General features: G+C 45.3%; 1 protein-coding gene across 1 annotated transcript in view; it reads left to right on the forward strand.

Annotated features, from left to right (window-relative positions):
* The window catches only part of LOC129862761 (protein inscuteable homolog), a 91,154-nt gene extending 75,816 nt beyond the window's left edge, over positions 1 to 15,338 (forward strand). The window contains exons 8-13 of the mRNA XM_055934716.1: positions 1,612 to 1,783; positions 2,028 to 2,206; positions 2,296 to 2,362; positions 3,781 to 3,936; positions 10,351 to 10,427; positions 13,838 to 15,338. Coding sequence (XP_055790691.1) covers positions 1,612 to 1,783; positions 2,028 to 2,206; positions 2,296 to 2,362; positions 3,781 to 3,936; positions 10,351 to 10,427; positions 13,838 to 13,966 — 780 coding nt within the window. The 3' untranslated portion in view covers positions 13,967 to 15,338. The remainder of the gene's footprint in view (positions 1 to 1,611; positions 1,784 to 2,027; positions 2,207 to 2,295; positions 2,363 to 3,780; positions 3,937 to 10,350; positions 10,428 to 13,837) is intronic.
* Positions 15,339 to 16,719: the final 1,381 nt, after the last annotated feature.

Here is a 16,719-nt window from a genome sequence, read left to right on the forward strand (position 1 = left end):
AAAGGTAAAATAAATATTGACAGGTATGTTTCCAAATCATGTTCAATCAATTGAATATACCACAGGTGGACTCCAATCAAGTTGTAGAAACATCTCAAGGATGATCTATGGAAACAGGATGCACCTGAGCTCAATTTTGAGTCTCATAGCAAAGGGTCTGAATACTTATGTAAATGAGGTATTTCTGTTTTTTATAAATTTGCAAACATTTCTAAAAACCTTTGTCATTATGGGGTATTGTGTGTACATTTTAGAATAAGGCTGTAACGTAACAAAATGTGGGAAACGTCAAAGGGTCTGAATAGTTCCTGAATGCATTGTATTTAGGGTTTAAAAATTATAGAAGAGTTGACCGTGGCAAATACAATATGCGAGTATGGGGCTAGGCTAATGTGTGTGTGTGTGGAATGTGTTATGTACTGAATTCCCTCAGATAAAGTTTGATGGGAGTGTAGTCAAGTACTTAACTAAAAATACTTTAAATTACTACATACTGTCAGGACCCGGTGTGAGAAAGTCACTAATAAATCGGCAGAACCCAGAAGATGAGGCAGACACAGCAGTACTAGAGACGGTGGTTTAATCAAAGGAAAGATCTTCCGGCAAAAATATAAATCCACAACGTCCAAAACAAAAGCCAAGAGACAAAAATAGATATCTTCAAAAATACAAAGAAAATCCACAAAGTGGTAAGAACAGCAAGGGAAAAAACAAACCTCAAAAGACTAATCCAAAATAAACAAGAACAATATCAGAGAATCTCTGGAAACTCCAACAAGAGAAAAAGTTAACAGCAGGGCTGGGTGCTAACGTACAAACACTGAGCAAAGAACTGAGGAACACACAGGGTTTAAATACCAAACAAGGGAACGACCTACAGGTGCAAACAATAATTAGAGCAAGGAAAAAACAAAAGGTTCAAAAAAGGTGCAATGGGGACATCTAGTGACCAAAACCTGAACAGTCCTGGCCAAAACCTGACACATACGTAGTTTTTTGGGGTATCTGTACTTTACAATTTATATTTTTGACAACATTAACTTTTACTTCACTAAATTCCTAAAGAAAATCATATACTTTTTACTCCATACATTTTCCTTGACTCCCAAAAATGTTGAATGCTTAGCAGGACCGGAAAATGGTGCAATTCACACGCTTATCAAGAGAACATCCCTGGTCATCCCTACTGCCATCTGGCGGACTCATTAAACACACATGCTTCATTTGTAAATTATGTCTGAGTGTTGGAGTGTGCCTCTGGCTATCCGTAGAAAAAAACTATAAACAAAAACAATGGTGCCGCCTTGTTTGCGTAATATAAGGAATTTGAAACGATTTATACTTGTACTTATGATACTTAAGTATATTTGAGCAATTACATGTAATTTGATACTTAAGTAGTATTTGACTGGGTGACTTTCCCTTTTATGCAAGTTATTTTCTATTACCTTTACACAAGTATGACAATTTGGTACTTTTCCCACCACTGGTTTGATGTCATTGAACCAGTTGCTACGTTGTCGTGTTATCCTTATGTTTAGCATGAGATGATTTGACATGACAGAATGTGCTTGTCGTTGCGTGTAATGTGTCAATCCTTCTATACTCTAGGTGGATGGGATCCTGTGCCTGGCTGACATCCTGACCGATGAGAACAGTGCTGAGGCGGCGAGGGCAGAGGCTGCGGCGGTGGTGGCCCAGATCACCTCGCCTCACCACACCTCCACCCAGCACTTGGGCAGCTTCTTAGAGAGCATGCAGGACATCGTCACCGCCCTCATCAGTGAGTGCATGGCTGCTGTACTTCAGGGCTTTGATATGGCGACAGGTCCTTGAGCTAGATCATTATTCATCCTGAAACACTTTAAAAGGCCCACACTTTAACACAAAAAACAAGCTAACTTTATCCTGGGACGGGGCTGCAGAAATGCGACCACTCTCAAATTCATAGACGGAGCGATGAATGTACGGTCAAGATGAGGTTGAGATGATTTCCGGAGATAAACGTGGGCATGTGCTTCTTCCAGAGTTGTGCGAGAGTGCCTCCTGTGGTGAGGTCTTCCTCCTGGCGTCTGCTGCCCTTGCCAACATCACTTTCTTCGACAGCATGGCCTGTGAGATCCTCCTCCAGCTCAACGCCATCCACATACTCCTCCAGTCCTGCAAAGACCGCCAAAGAGTGGATACTCCCTACTCTAAAGACCAGGTAGAGGACACACTGATCCATAGCTAAAATGTGTTGAGCGTGGTCAAATCTCTGGTATAACAGGCCCTGTTGACTGTGGTCCTTTTTAGGTGGTGACCATCTTGGCAAACCTCTCTGTTTTGGAGCAGTCTTCATCTGAGGTCCTGCAAGAGAAGGGTATGCAAAAAAACAACGTTTTTACCAGTATTTGATATCTCAAGTTTCAAGTGTTGTTAGTAATATGTCCAGGATACACATGGTATGTACAGTTCAATGGAATGTTTACTTGCAGGTTCCTTCTCAACAATGCTACAACAATAAGAAATATTAAAATATAAGAATATGAACATAAAGTAAAGGGCTCAGTAGAGTAAAATAAACATTTGAGCATAAGTATAATACAGGAAGGCACTGAATGAGGATGACTTCACAATTAATTAATCTCCACACGTGTGTTCACTGGTCATGATGGAGAAATGGAGTAATATCAAAGAATGCTATCAAAATTATTGCAGATAAATGACAGAATCACACAGGACAGATGAAGGGAAAACCCCATCCATTGTATTGCAGTTATAATCCTCAAGATGGCAACGTAAACCCACATTTTTGTCATGCTGCCTGCTTCTTCAACCCTATTAGTTCTGTCATCTGACCTGTTGTTGTTTATGTTATGTATTGAGCCCTTGCCTCTGTGTTTGTCTATTTTTTCATATTCTGTGTGTTTTGTGTCTACGTCCTCTTACGGCAGGGCCAGCCCGCCCATGAGGCAGGATTAGGCGGCCGCCTATGGTGGCAGATTGACGAGGGCGGTATTTTCCAAGTTAATTGACATAGACGCACCTCTAACAACACATAAAACCTCACATAATTCTGCCCCAAAACAATTTCTCTCAACCAGTTTCATTTGGGTCTTTGGTGAGCGCTGATGCTGCCCTGTGATAAGCAGTGCACACTTTTTTATTTCATGCACGTTTCTCCGATCAAATAGCCTAAATAGCGCATAAACAGGTCAAAGTAAAATGGATAATATGGAATGGACAATAAAGATACTCACAACTGCTGTCTAGGAGTTTCAATTCATGGGCTAAATTGTCATGAATCAGTGGTTTCAAGTTTGCATCCATCAATTTTTTACGAGCTGATCATAGCGAAAAATAAAATACTTCTTCATTTCACTCTGTGTAAACACATTGCAAATAAGCTCAGGATAAGTCCTGATAAAGTTGGGTAGCTAATATTCAATGTTGTTGGGCATAAAATACTGTAAAAAAAAACAGGAAATCAGCTCCAAGTGATTTTAATTTAAGAAATCTGTTCCCAAGTATTACCACGCATAATAGAGACGGGATCGTATACAAATGTAAACAAGGTCTGAAATGATTATGTTTTAGTCAAACATTATATCTGTTTGGGCTTCTTGCGGTCAATTTGCAGTCTACAAATTATTTGTAATTATGTTAATGCCCCCCGACCATCCACTCAAGGAAAAAATCTGCCTGCGGTTGAATTTAGTTAATGATCCCTGGTCTACGGCCTCTGACTGTCTGTGTTGTGTGTCTACGTCCTCTGACTGTGTGTCTGTTGTTTGCTAGGTATTGAGAGACTGCTCCAGCTGCTGAGCGAGAAGCCATCTTCCTCCAGTCCATCGGAGGGCGCTGCGTGCGAGCGGGTCCAGCAGAAAGCCGCTGTCACACTGGCCCGTCTGAGTAGAGACCCGGACGTGGCCCAAACAGCCATCCAGCTGCAAGGTATAGGCCATCGCTCTGGGGTCAAGTTTCCCCTAGGTACAGATCTAGGATTAGCTTCCCCTCCCCCAATCCTACATTTCACAATTAGTGGGGAAAATGATAAACTGATTCAATTTTAGTGTCTAGAGGCAAGTTCCCCCTACTTCCTAGGCCATCGGCTTCTCTGCTACCTAAGCGTATAGCATTTAGACCACTCTTTTGGCCTTTTACTTTTTAGTTGCATTCAAGATCTCAACTGTGATGACCCCACTTTTGAGACAGTTCCCTCTAGGGGGATATCTATTTATAGAGACTGATTTACTAGAGGAAATTCTTACCTTTCAAGCCTTTTTTGGCTCTCTTAGCGCTCGATTCAATCCATATCGTGGAAGATCTGCGGTATAGCGTGATTGAAATTTAAAATCAAAGCAAATCAAATCACATTTTATTGGTCACATACACATGGTTAGCAGATGTTAATGCGAGTGTAGCGAAATGGTTATGCTTCTAGTTCCGACAGTGCAGTAGTATCTAACAAGTATTCTAACAATTCCACAACAACTACCTAATACACACAAATCTTAAGAGATTAAATAAGAATATGTACATATAAATATATGGATGAGCGATGGCCAAGTGGCATAGGCAAGATGCAATAGATGTTATAAGATACAGTATATACATATGAGATGAGTAATGTATTGTGTCAGACGGCAGGGAGATATTGTGGCAGACGGCAGGGAGAGGTGAGGGGAGTGGTGATTGAATGAAAATAACTTGCAGCCCGCTTTCTCCACCCCCGAGTCGTATATGGACTTCCTGCCCCAACGAGGCTTGCCTGTGGATCATTAAGCCAGGGAGTGCTTAGGGATAAAAGAGGAAGCGGCCTGCACAAAGGGGCAGAGAATGGAGAGGAAAGCGTATGTTATGAAGAGTGTGAGAAGAGTGTGAGAAGAGTGTGAGAAGAGTGTGAGAAGAGTGTGAGAAGAGTGTGAGAAGAGTGTGAGACGAGTGTGAGACGAGTGTGAGACGAGTGTGAGACGAGTGTGAGACGAGTGTGAGACGATGCGCAGTCTCTCAGCAGTCTCTCAGCAGTCTCTCAGCAGTCTCTCAGCAGTCTCTCAGCAGTTTCTCGTCCCAAACCCAGTAGGTTTATACTGAAGCTGATGACATCGAGGCTTACCTCCAAGCCTTCGAGAGGACGGCGGCTAGGGAGAAATGGCCCCATGAGCAATGGGCCATCCGGCTAGCACCCTTCCAGTCAGGCGTGGCACAGAAGACCATCAGGATCTGGCGGCTGACCAGGAGACGCATTACGAGGGAAAAGGAAATCATGCGCCGGTATGGTTACACCATGATTAGCAGGGCACAAAGATTCCATGATTGATCTACAGCATTCCCCCGATCATAAATGCATGATCTAATTAGACTGGCCAAGAGCTGGCTAACTGTTGAACCACTGACGCTCACGACCATTAAGAAAGTGGTCATAGATACATTTCTATGCTTTCTCCTGTTCAAAGCCAAAAAGTTAGCAAGCCAAGCTAACCTGCAGAGCGCAGATCAGCTGGTGGAACTGTTGAAAGGACAACATGCGCCCGTTCGGCGCCCGTGTGGCTCAGTCCCGTGTGGCTCAGTTGGTAGAGCATGGCGCTTGCAACGCCAGGGTTGTGGGTTCAATTCCCACGGGGGGACCAGGATGAATATGTATGAACTTCCCAATTTGTAAGTCGCTCTGGATAAGAGCGTCTGCTAAATGACTTAAATGTAAATGTAAATGTAAAACAACAGGTGGCTTTGGAGTTCCTGCACAGCGGACAATCACAGAAGGTGGAACCCTCCACTCACCTGAAGGAGCCAGCTCCCCGAGACGACGCCCTTCCTGGACAGCAGGAAATGTCCTTCGGCCTCAGGAACAACGGCAAAGGGACAACACACGGGGCCAGTGGGAGTCGTCCCGAACCTGCCTGTGCCGGTCCTTATTGGGAGGGATTTCCTGATGTTCTACCAACCGTGGACCAGTATGTCCGGAGACGTGAGGAACTGAGGGAACCAAAAGCCGGAGAGGTGGGAGGGAGGGACGCCAGAAGGAAGGATGCCCAGATGTATGGATTCCAGGAAGTGGACCCCCAGGCGTCAACAGAACCCCTCTCGGAGGGCGACTCGGGTGAAGCCAGACTGGAGGGTGAGGTGGCGAGTCTGGAAGACATGTTCCCGATGGACCATGAGGATGGCGCCAGAGCCCGCTTCTCTATCGGTTCGGCAAGGCCCAACTGGAGGATCCCAACTTGGCCAGCGCTCTTTAGCAGGTGACCGTGGTGAAGAGAAAACACATTGAGGTGGTAATTCAAATCACCTCCCCCTATTTTTCAATAAAGAAGTTGCTATATCAGGTTGTGAAGAATGATGAATGTATGGAGTTGTTGTTGGTGCCCCATCCCTTTGTACTATCTGTCCTGCAGTTGGCGCACTCCCACCTTCTTGGGGCTCACCTAGGGGTGGAGAAAACCTTAGACAGGATCAAGGCATGACTTTACTGGCTGGGGGTGAAGAGAGCAGTGGAAGATTACTGCCGCAGTTACCCAAAGTGCCAGCAAGTGGCGCCTAAACCCCACTTCCGATGCTCCTTTCATTCCCCTACCCATTATTTCAGTCCATTTTCAGCAGGATCGCAATGGATCTCGTGGGACCTCTACCCAAGAGCAACCGAAGGCACCAATACATCCTAGGGATTCTGGAATATGCCACCAGGAACCCGGAAGCCATTCCCCTGTGCACCATGGCCACCAAGGGAATCGCACGTGAGTTGGTTACACTGTTCTCCCGAGTAGGCATCCCCGACGAGATATTGACCGACCAGGGCACCCCGTTCATGTCGCGAATCATGAAGGATCTATGCAAACTAATGAAAATAACCCAGTTGCGCACCTCAGTGTATCACCAGCAGACCGATGGGTTGGTGGAGAGATTCAATCAAACCCTGAAGCAGATGCAAAAGAAGGTGATGGAGGCAGACAGAAAGAATTGGGACCAGCTGCTACCCTACCTGATGTTCTCGATCCAGAAGTGCCCCAAGCTTCAACAGGATTCGCTCCCTTCGAACTGCTGTACGGGAGACGAGCCCGAGGACTGCTGGACATGGCTAAAGAAGCCTGGGAACAGCAACCGTCGCCCCACCAAACCATGGTGGAGCACGTGGAGGACATGAGAGACAGGATGGCAACCCTGTGGCCCCTGGTACAGGAACACATGCTGGAGGGCCCAGGAGGCCCAAGTGCGGGGGCACAACAAAGGGACTTCCAGCCAGGAGACAAAGTCTTGATGTTGGTCTCCACCTCAGAATGTTCGTTTTTGGCCCAATGGAACAGGCCATACGAAGTCCTTGACAAGGTGGGTGAAGTTAACAATAGGGTCAGACAGCGGGGACGTAGACATCTGACCCAGATTTACCATGTGAATTTGCTAAAGAAATAGAATGCATGTGATGTACTCTATTTCCCCGAAGAAGGCTACCACAGAGACCAAGCCGGGGGAGGTGCCACTGGGGGAGCAGCTGAACCAAACACAGAAGCAGGAGCTGAGGGAGTTGGTCGGCCCGAACCAGGATGCGTTCTCCAGTGAACCAGGACACACCGATCTGGTAAAGCACAGCATCCTCCCCGAACCCGGGAAAAAGGTGAAGTTGCGACCCTACCGCATACCGGAAGCAAGGAGAGAGGCTGTCAAGACTGAGGTAAAAAGAATGTTGAAAGCTGATATAATCGAATAGTGAGTGGTGCAGCCCCATAGTGTTGGTGCCGAAACCAGATGGCACCACTCACTTTTGTAATGATTTTAGAAAGGTAAATGAACTCTCAAAGTTCAACACCTACCCCATGCCCCGAATGTATGAATTAATCGAATGGCTAGGGACCGTCCGCTTTATCAGCATGCTCGACCTGACGAAGGGTTATTTGTAGGAGCCCTTTGCTCTCGAGGCACGGGAGAAAACTGCTTTCGCCACCCCTGACGGGCTGTTCCATTACAAGAAGCTGCCCTTTGGGCTGCACGGGGCCCCAGCCACCTTCCAGAGGTTGATGGACCGGATTCTCCGTCCCCATCGTGAGTACGCGGCAGCCTACATCGATGATATTGTGATCCATGGGAGCAAGTGGGAGACACATCTAAACTAGGCGAGCGCGGTACTGCAGGCCTTACGGGAGGCGGGACTAACAACACCCCAAATAAATGTTGGCTCGGCCTGCCGGAGGCTGAGTACTTGGGGTACACAAAATTGGGAGGGGATGTCAAACCCCAGGTGAAGAAAGTAGAGGCGATTCGGGACTGGCCCCGCCCCCTCACCAAGAAGCAGGTACGCACGTTTGTGGGGTTGACTAGTTACTACTGGAGATTTATTCCCCACTTTGCCTCCCTAGCCAGCCCCCTGACAGATCTGACCAGTAGCCGTCTGCCCGCCCAGGTGACGTGGACAGAGGAGACCGAGAAAGCCTTCAAGGACCTAAAGGGAGCTCTGTGTTCTGGACCTGTGCTGGTGACCCCGGACTTCTCCAAACCACTGGAGGTACAGACCGATGCATCCGAAACAGGGGTGGGTGCCATCCTATCACAGCTACAAGAAGGTGAGGAACACCCAGTCATGTACATTAGCCAGAAGCTGTTGCCGTGGGAACAAAGATATTCCATTGTGGAGAAAGAATGTCTAGCGATCAAGTGGGCACCTGGTGAAGCTGAAATATTACTTATTGGGACGGCACTTCACCCTCGTAACGGACCATGCACCACTAGTTTGGATGTTACAGAATAAGAACACCCCCTGGTTCCTATCCTTACAGCCCTTCGCTTTCTCTGTCGTACACTGATCAGCCGCAGCCCATGGATATGCCGATGCCCTCTCCAGAAGGGTAGTTCTAGGGAGCTGGACCACCCCTCCATCCCGGAGCTGGAGGAGGGGGGGCAAGGAGTGATGATTGATAGGAGATACCTTGCTTGCTGCCTCCGCCACCCGAGCCTTATATGGACTTCCTGCCCCAACGAGGTGAGCCTGTGGGTCATTAAGCCAGGGAGTGCTTGCGGATAAAGGGGCAGAGAATGGGAGAGGGTGTGAGAAGAGATAACTAGCTGTCTGATTACCCCCACTGTGTACCGAACCGGTTTGGCTGAGTTTTAGGATTACCCCTGAAGAATGGAACGGACCACGAGAACGGACTGTGGACTGTGAAATGGTTGGTGAATTCTTCCCTTTTTCCCAAGGTGCCAAACTCTCCATTTTGCATTCTAATTGTGCTCCTTGTGCGTGTTTGGTTATTGAACTTGGTGACGTGGACACCCCACACCCTTGAACCTGCTACAATATGTAAACATTGTTAAAATGTCATTATTTAAAGTGACTGGTGATCCATTTATTAAAGTGGCCAATGATTTGAGTATGTATGTAGGCAGCAGCCACTCAATGTTAGTGATGGCTGTTTTAACCGTCTGATGATGTTAAGATAGAAGCTGTTTTTCCAGTCTCTCGGTCCCAGCTTTGATGCACATGTACTGATCTAGCCTGCTGGATGGTAGCGGGGTGAACAGGCAGTGGTTCGGGTGGTTGTTGTCCTTGATGATCTTTTTGGCCTTCCTGTGACATCGGGTGCTGTAGGTGTCCTGGAGGGCAGATAGTTTGCCCCCAGTGATGCGTTGTGCAGACCACACCACCCTCTGGAGAGCCTTGCGGTTGAGGGCGGTGCAGTTGCCGTACCAGGCGGTGATACAGCCCAACAGGATGCTCTCAATTGTGCATCTGTAAAAGTTTCAGGTTTTTAGATGACAAGCCAACTTTCTTCAACCTCCTGAGGTTGAAGAAGCCCTGTTGCACCTTCTTCACCACACTGTCTGTGTGGGTGGACCATTTCAGTTTGTCTGATGTGTATGCCGAGAAATGTCAAGCTTTTCACCTTCTCCACTACTGTCCCGTCGATGTGGATAGGAGGGTGCTCCCTCTGCTGTTTCCTTAAGTCCACAATCATCTCCTTTGTTTTGTTGAGTGAGTGGTTGCTTTCCTGACACCACACTCCGAGTGCCCTCACCACCTCCCTGTAGGCTGTCTCGTCGTTGTTGGTAATCAAGCACGCTACTGTTGTGTCTTGTGTGTGTGTGTGGTCTGCAAATTTGATGATTGAGTTGGAGGCGTGCATGGCCACACAGTCATGGGTGAACAGGGAGTACAGGAGGGGGCTGAGCACGCACCCTTGTGGGGCCCCAAGTAATGTTTATGGAGGCTGCATTAAGGATAAACGCTTAATCCGAAATGACCTTAAATTTGAATTGCGCTATACCGTGGATCTTCGGTGATATGGATTGTATCCAGCCCTAAATCACAGTAATCAAAGGAACATTATGTTGAACAATTAGCAACACAATTGCTTAACTAACCATGGTCTTCCATTTCTCCAGCTGTTCCTCGACTAATCGAACTGTGTCGCTCACCAGCAGAGAGGAACAACAGCGACTCTGTACTGGTTGCATGTCTGGTATGTACTAGATCTTTGATTATGTGTTAGTCTGAATGTCTGTGTACAATAGTTATATTCTCGAGAATGTGTTTGAACGTGTATTGTATGTACGTTTTTAAAGCCTCTGCTATGTATATTTCCCATACACCTGTACTGTACTCTGAAGTAATATCTTTCCAGGGCATAGTGCATAAGTGTACCTAATTACTTAGATGTAAGCAATGAGAGGGTGATGTCCATGGGGCAAAGTTGAAAGACACCGCAGTCCTTGCATCTGAACCAGTCTTCTCATTATAAGGAGATCCCACTATGTAGCCGGGTATGCTTAAATAGGCACATATCATACATATTCCTGTTCATCCTTTATCATTTAGTCAGCCTGCTCATAATTGATAAGGCCAGATCACAGGCTAGATAAAGAACTCTTTAGATCTGTGTATAAGAATCATAGGCTTAATTAAGACTGCTGGATGGATTTTGCACATAAGGACTCTCTCCTTCACTGTTTTACAGTGTTTGCTATAATCAAGTCAATTTAATAGGATCATTTTTTTATCGCTAGCGCCAGGGGTAAAATTGAGATATTGTAGGAACCAGCCTTCAAAGAGGGTTGGCTTTCAGAGATAATGTTGTTAACTGATATGTAAACATGTGGTATTCCCCTGCTGCAGAACTGTAATTTTGTTTCATACTGCCATGCTCCCTCTGTTTTAGTACAGAATACTGAAGCAGTCATGCACTGCAGAGTCAGTCAATCCTCAGCCCATCAGCAAGTAGCTGAAGTATTTACAGTGTCTTCGGAAAGGATTCAGACCCCTTGACATTTTCCACATTTTGTTAGGTTACAGCCTTTTCCCTCATCAATCTACACAACATACCCCATAATGACAAAGCAAAAACGGGTTTTAGAAATGTTTGCTAATATCACATTTACATAGGTTTTCAGACCCTTTGCTCAGTAGGACGGTACAAGCTCGGCACACCTGTATTTGGGAAGTTTCTCCCATTCTTCTCTGTAGATGCTCTCAAGCTCTGTCAGTTTCGATGGGGAGCGTTGCTGCACAGCTATTTTAAGGTCTCTCCAGAGATGTTTGATCGGGGGCAAGTCCGGGCTCTGGCTGAGCCACTCAAGGACATTCAGAGACTTGTCCTGAAGCCACTCCTGCGTTGTCTTGGCTGTGTGCTGAGGCTCGTTGTCCTGTTGGAAGGTGAACCTTCGCCCTAGTCTGAGGTCCTGAGCGCACTGGAGCAGGTTTTCATCAAGGATCTCTCTGTACTTTGCTCCGTTCATCTTTGCCTCGATCCTGACTAGTCTCCCAGTCCCAGCCGCTGAAAAACATCCCCACAGCATAATGCAGGGATGGTGCCAGGTTTCATCCAGATGTGACACTTGGCATTCAGGCCAAAGAGTAAGATCTTACTTTTGTCAGAGAATCTTGTTTCTCATGGTCTGAGAGTCTTTACACAGAACCCAAACCGGCTGCGCGCGTGCGCCATCGTGCATAAATGTATTTTGTCCCCCCACACCAAACGCGATCACGACACACAGGTTAAAATATCAAAACAAACTCTGAAATGAATTACATTAATTTGGGGACAGGTCGAAAAGCCTTAAACATGTATGGCAATTTAGCTAGCTAGCTTGCACTTGCTAGCTAATTTGTCCTATTTAGCTAGCTTGCCTTTGCTAGATAATTTGGCCTGGGATATAAACATTGAGTTGTTATTTTACCTGAAATGCCCAATGTCCTCTACTTCTACAATTAGTCCACACATAAGTCCACCAAATCGTTTCTAGTCATCCCTCTTCCTTCCAGACCTTTTCTTCTCTTGACTTTATATTGCGATTGGCAACTTTCATAAATTAGGTGCATTACCGCCACTGACCTTGTCTTCAGTCACCCACGTGGGTATAACCAATGAGGAGATGGCACGTGGGTACCTGCTTCTACAAACCAGTGAGATGGGAGAGGCAGGACTTGCAGCGTGATCTGCGTCAGAAATAGAACCGTTTTCTATTTAGCCCTTGGCAACGCAGATGCTCGTTGGCACGCGTGAGCAGTGTTGATGCAATTGAATAACATGGATTTCTAAATGTATTTTGCAACGCTCGCGGTGTGGTCAGCCTATTAGGTGCCTTTTGGCAAACTACAACCAGGCTGTCATGTGCGTTTTTACTAAGGAGTGGCTTCCGTTTGGCAACTCTACCATAAAGACCTGATTGGTGGAGTGCTCCCATCTCGACAGAGGAACTCTAGAGCTCTGTCAGGATGACCATCGGGTTCTTGGTCACCTCCCTGACCAAGGACCTTCTTCCCCGATTGCTCAGTTTTGGTACCCTCCCCCAGATCTGTGCCTCGACACAATCCTGTCTCGGAGCACTAAGGACAATTCCTTCCACCTCTTGGTTTGGTTTTTGCTCTGACATTACTTTATATAGACAGGTGTGTGTGTGTGTGTGTGCCTTTCCAAATAATGTCCAATCAATTGAATTTACCACAGGTGGACTTCAATCAAGTTGTAGAAACATCGCAAGGATGATCAATAGAAACGGGATGCACCTGAGCTCAATTTCGAATCTCATAGCAAAGTGTCTGAATACTTATGTAAATACGTGTTTTTAAAATGTGTATATATATATATATATATTTGCCAAAAATTCTGAACCTGTTATTGCTTTGTCATTATGGGGTATTGTGTAGATTGCTGATGTTTTTTCTTTTATTTAATCCATTTTAGAATAAGGCTGTAACAACAAAATGTGGAAAAAGTCATGGGGTCAGAATACCTTCAGAAGGCACTGTATATCTGCGAATCAGCAATATCTAGCTCTATAGTCTATTGCTCTACAGGTAACTGCCAAAATAAAGGAAACACTTGAGTAAATGATGGATACAACGTATATTGAAAGCAGGTGCTTCCACACAGGTGTGGTTCCTGAGTTAATTGAGCAATTAAACCATCCCATCATGCTTAGGGCCATGTATAAATATGGCCATTATTTTGGCTACCATGGCTAGAAGAAGAGATCTGTGACTTTGAAAGAGGGGTCTTAAAAGAGCATAGCGGGTTTAAAGGACGTGTGTCTCAGTCACCAGATCTCAACCCAATTGAACACTTACGGGAGGTTCTGGAGCGGTGCCTGAGACAGCGTTTTCTACCACCATCAACAAAACAACAAATTATGGAACTTCTCGTGGAAGAATGATGTCGCATCTCTCCGATAGAGTTCCAGACACTTGTAGCATCAATGCCAAGCCGCATTGAAGCTGTTCTGGCGGCTCGTGGTGGCCCAACACTAATTTTGTCAGTTACCTGTATATTTATAATGACAATCTTATTTTATGCTATGTCATGTGCTATAGTGCTGTCACAGGAATAGATGTTGAGTGTCTTCACTGATCCATTCCTCTCCTTGTGCTTTGCAGGCTGCCCTGAGGAGGCTGGCGGCGGGGTGTCCAGACAGCATCGAGGCCACTGACCACCAGCAGCTGATCAAGCCCAGACTGGTGGACTCTTTCCTGCTGTGCTCCAACATGGAAGAGAGCTTTGTATAGGAAGATCCAGAGCAGAGGGGTTGGGTGCTCATCAGTGGAGGCTGCTGAGGGGAGGTCGCCTCATAATAATGTCTGGAATGGAGTAAATGGAATGGTATCAAACACTTGTGTTTGACTCCTTTCCGGACATTATTATGAGTCGTCATCCCGGCAGCAGCCTCCACTGGTGCACGGGTACTGGGGGGAGTCGCAGTGAGCTTTTGTTTCAGCCTGAGACTTAAAAACACAGACAAAGGAAGGGTTGATGAAATCAGTCCCTATATCCCAAAGCACGCCTTGACTGTTTACCAAAAAATCTGAGCATGAACGTAATTGCCGTTAGTCATTTCAGAACTTCCATTCTCAGAGTACAAAACACCAAAATTCGAGGACAAGCTGGTAAGCTAAAATAATGTACATGATGGAAGCATTCATGAATTAGTACCAAAATCTCCTTAGTGTTTTTAACACCCGCAATGTACATATGGGACCGTCATTATTAAACCAAGTGTTAAAAAGTTAGTGGGTGTTGGAAATTTATAAAGTTACCCATGATGAATCAAGAGCTGTTTTTAGTGTTAGGCTCCTAACACTGTGGGTGCTAGAAATGAAATTCAAAGTGACAGATAATGAACCAAGAACACTTTAAAGGTAGACTCAGCGATATGACGAAGAAGCAGAACGAAAACAGCGTTGAAGCGCAAGGCTCAACTTCTCCACTGTTTTGGTGCCCTGGCTACCACACTGAACAAACTGAAAGCGAACCTGTGCACATGTGCAGAAACTGTGTGACTCTATAGTCCTGCATCTTGCTCATCTCAATATCTGAGGTGCTGCTCGTTGCAACATAATTTCACTGAGTCTACCTTTTAAAGTGTCAGGCTCCCAACACACTGTAGGTGTTGGAAATGAACAGCTTGTTGGTCAGTTCCTTCATCATTTTAAATCAGTCAGTTTGTCAAAGATTTCACTGACTGTCTATTTTACATCTTGTCAGCTGCCAATTCAATGGGTTGTTTATATATTAGAAATTACTATTGTGCTCTGTTACTTTCAGATAAGAATTTGTATAATGAGTTTGTGGCACAAACAGTATATTGTCAAGGTATTTGATTACATGATCTGATTAAACCTCCCTTGTTCAGAGGAGTTAATGAAATAGGTTACTGGTTGGAGCGGAAGACGACTCCTGAAGTAGGTTTGTCTGGCAACAAAGTTCTTTGAAATTGATCATATTGTATTTTACAATCTCGCCTTGGATCTCAAACATTGTATTTGCTACTAAGAAACATAAATGGATCGTAAAACACAATATCTGCAGTGAAACTGTTTTTAAAAAGATATATATTTAAAAAATAAATGACATTGTATAGCATGCATATACTGTAATAAAGGGAGCATATCTTATAACGGAATGTTGTGTTTGTCACTGTCAAGACAAGTATCCATTCAGAAACTGACTCCATTGAAACTCGGCTTCACTACTGTGCTAATGTGACCAGAAAAAGCTATGAAGAACAAGAGTAACATGGCACGCCAAAGGTAGAACTTGGCTCATCAAAGCGAGACCATGTCACAGGAGATGACTGTTCAATTATCAATGATGCCTTATATCCCTTCATAAGGCCTAATGAGGACCCAAGGTCCATAGCCACGCCTCTCCCACGAGAGCTGCTACACTGCCAGACATACATCTCCAAGGAACAATGCTCAAATTTGTTTCTTTATCACTAACAAAGATGACGTCGTCCCCACAGTGACCGTACATACATACCCCAACCAGAAGCCATGGATTACAGGCAGCATCCGCGCTGAGCTAAAGGCTAGAGCTGCCGATTTCAAGGAGCAGGACTCTAACCTGGAAGCTTATAAGAAATCCCGCTTTGCCCGCCGCCGAACCATCAAACAGGCACAGCATCAATACAGGACTAAGATCGAATCGTACTACAGCGGCTTTGACGCTTATCAGATGTGGCAGGGCTTGCGAATTATTACAGACTACAAAGGGAAGCACAGCTGAGAGCTGCTCAGTGACACGAGCCTACCAGACGAGCTAAATTACTTCTATGCTCACTTCGAGGCAAATAACACAGAAACATGGCAGAATCGTGGTGTAACGTTACGGATTCAAATAACGCATGAAATGTCAGAATACAACTAGGGATTATATTAATTCTAGGTATAATAGATTGAAGCTAGTATAAACTGCTGATTGTCTCTTATGGGAACATGTAGCACAAATCTATTGCTTCATGCTAATGCTAGCTAGGTAGATTTTGACGTTTTGGTAGGGGCGCGTCAGTTTTAGCTAGGTGGCTGTCACTGGCTAGAAATCGTGTGCATGGTGTAATGATTCAAAGAAACCATCAGATGAAATTTCAGAATATAATTCATTATATGGCTAATAGATTGAAGTTAGCATCAATTGCAGATCTCATTTTATGAAAGTAGGTAGCATTGTTAGTGTCAAGGGTTGCGTCAATCGAATCTGGTATCAGGATAAAATGTGATTCAGAGTCACCGAATATACTTTAAGTATTTTTACTTAACATAAGGGATAAATGGTAAATGCAATTTTCGTATATACGGGTTCACTGTATCACCACGCAGGGTAAAGCAGATATCTGACTGAAATAGTACAGACATCTTCATTTATGCTGTGACAGAGGTAGTTCCAACTTTAGAGTTGGCCTGTCACAGTAGAGGCTTAGCGTGGTTTAAACTTGCTAGCCTATCGGTGGTGCCCAGGCTGGTCCCAGCCGCACAGCACACAT

This window comes from Salvelinus fontinalis, chromosome 9 (assembly GCF_029448725.1).
Source record: "Salvelinus fontinalis isolate EN_2023a chromosome 9, ASM2944872v1, whole genome shotgun sequence".
NCBI lineage: Eukaryota > Metazoa > Chordata > Actinopteri > Salmoniformes > Salmonidae > Salvelinus > Salvelinus fontinalis.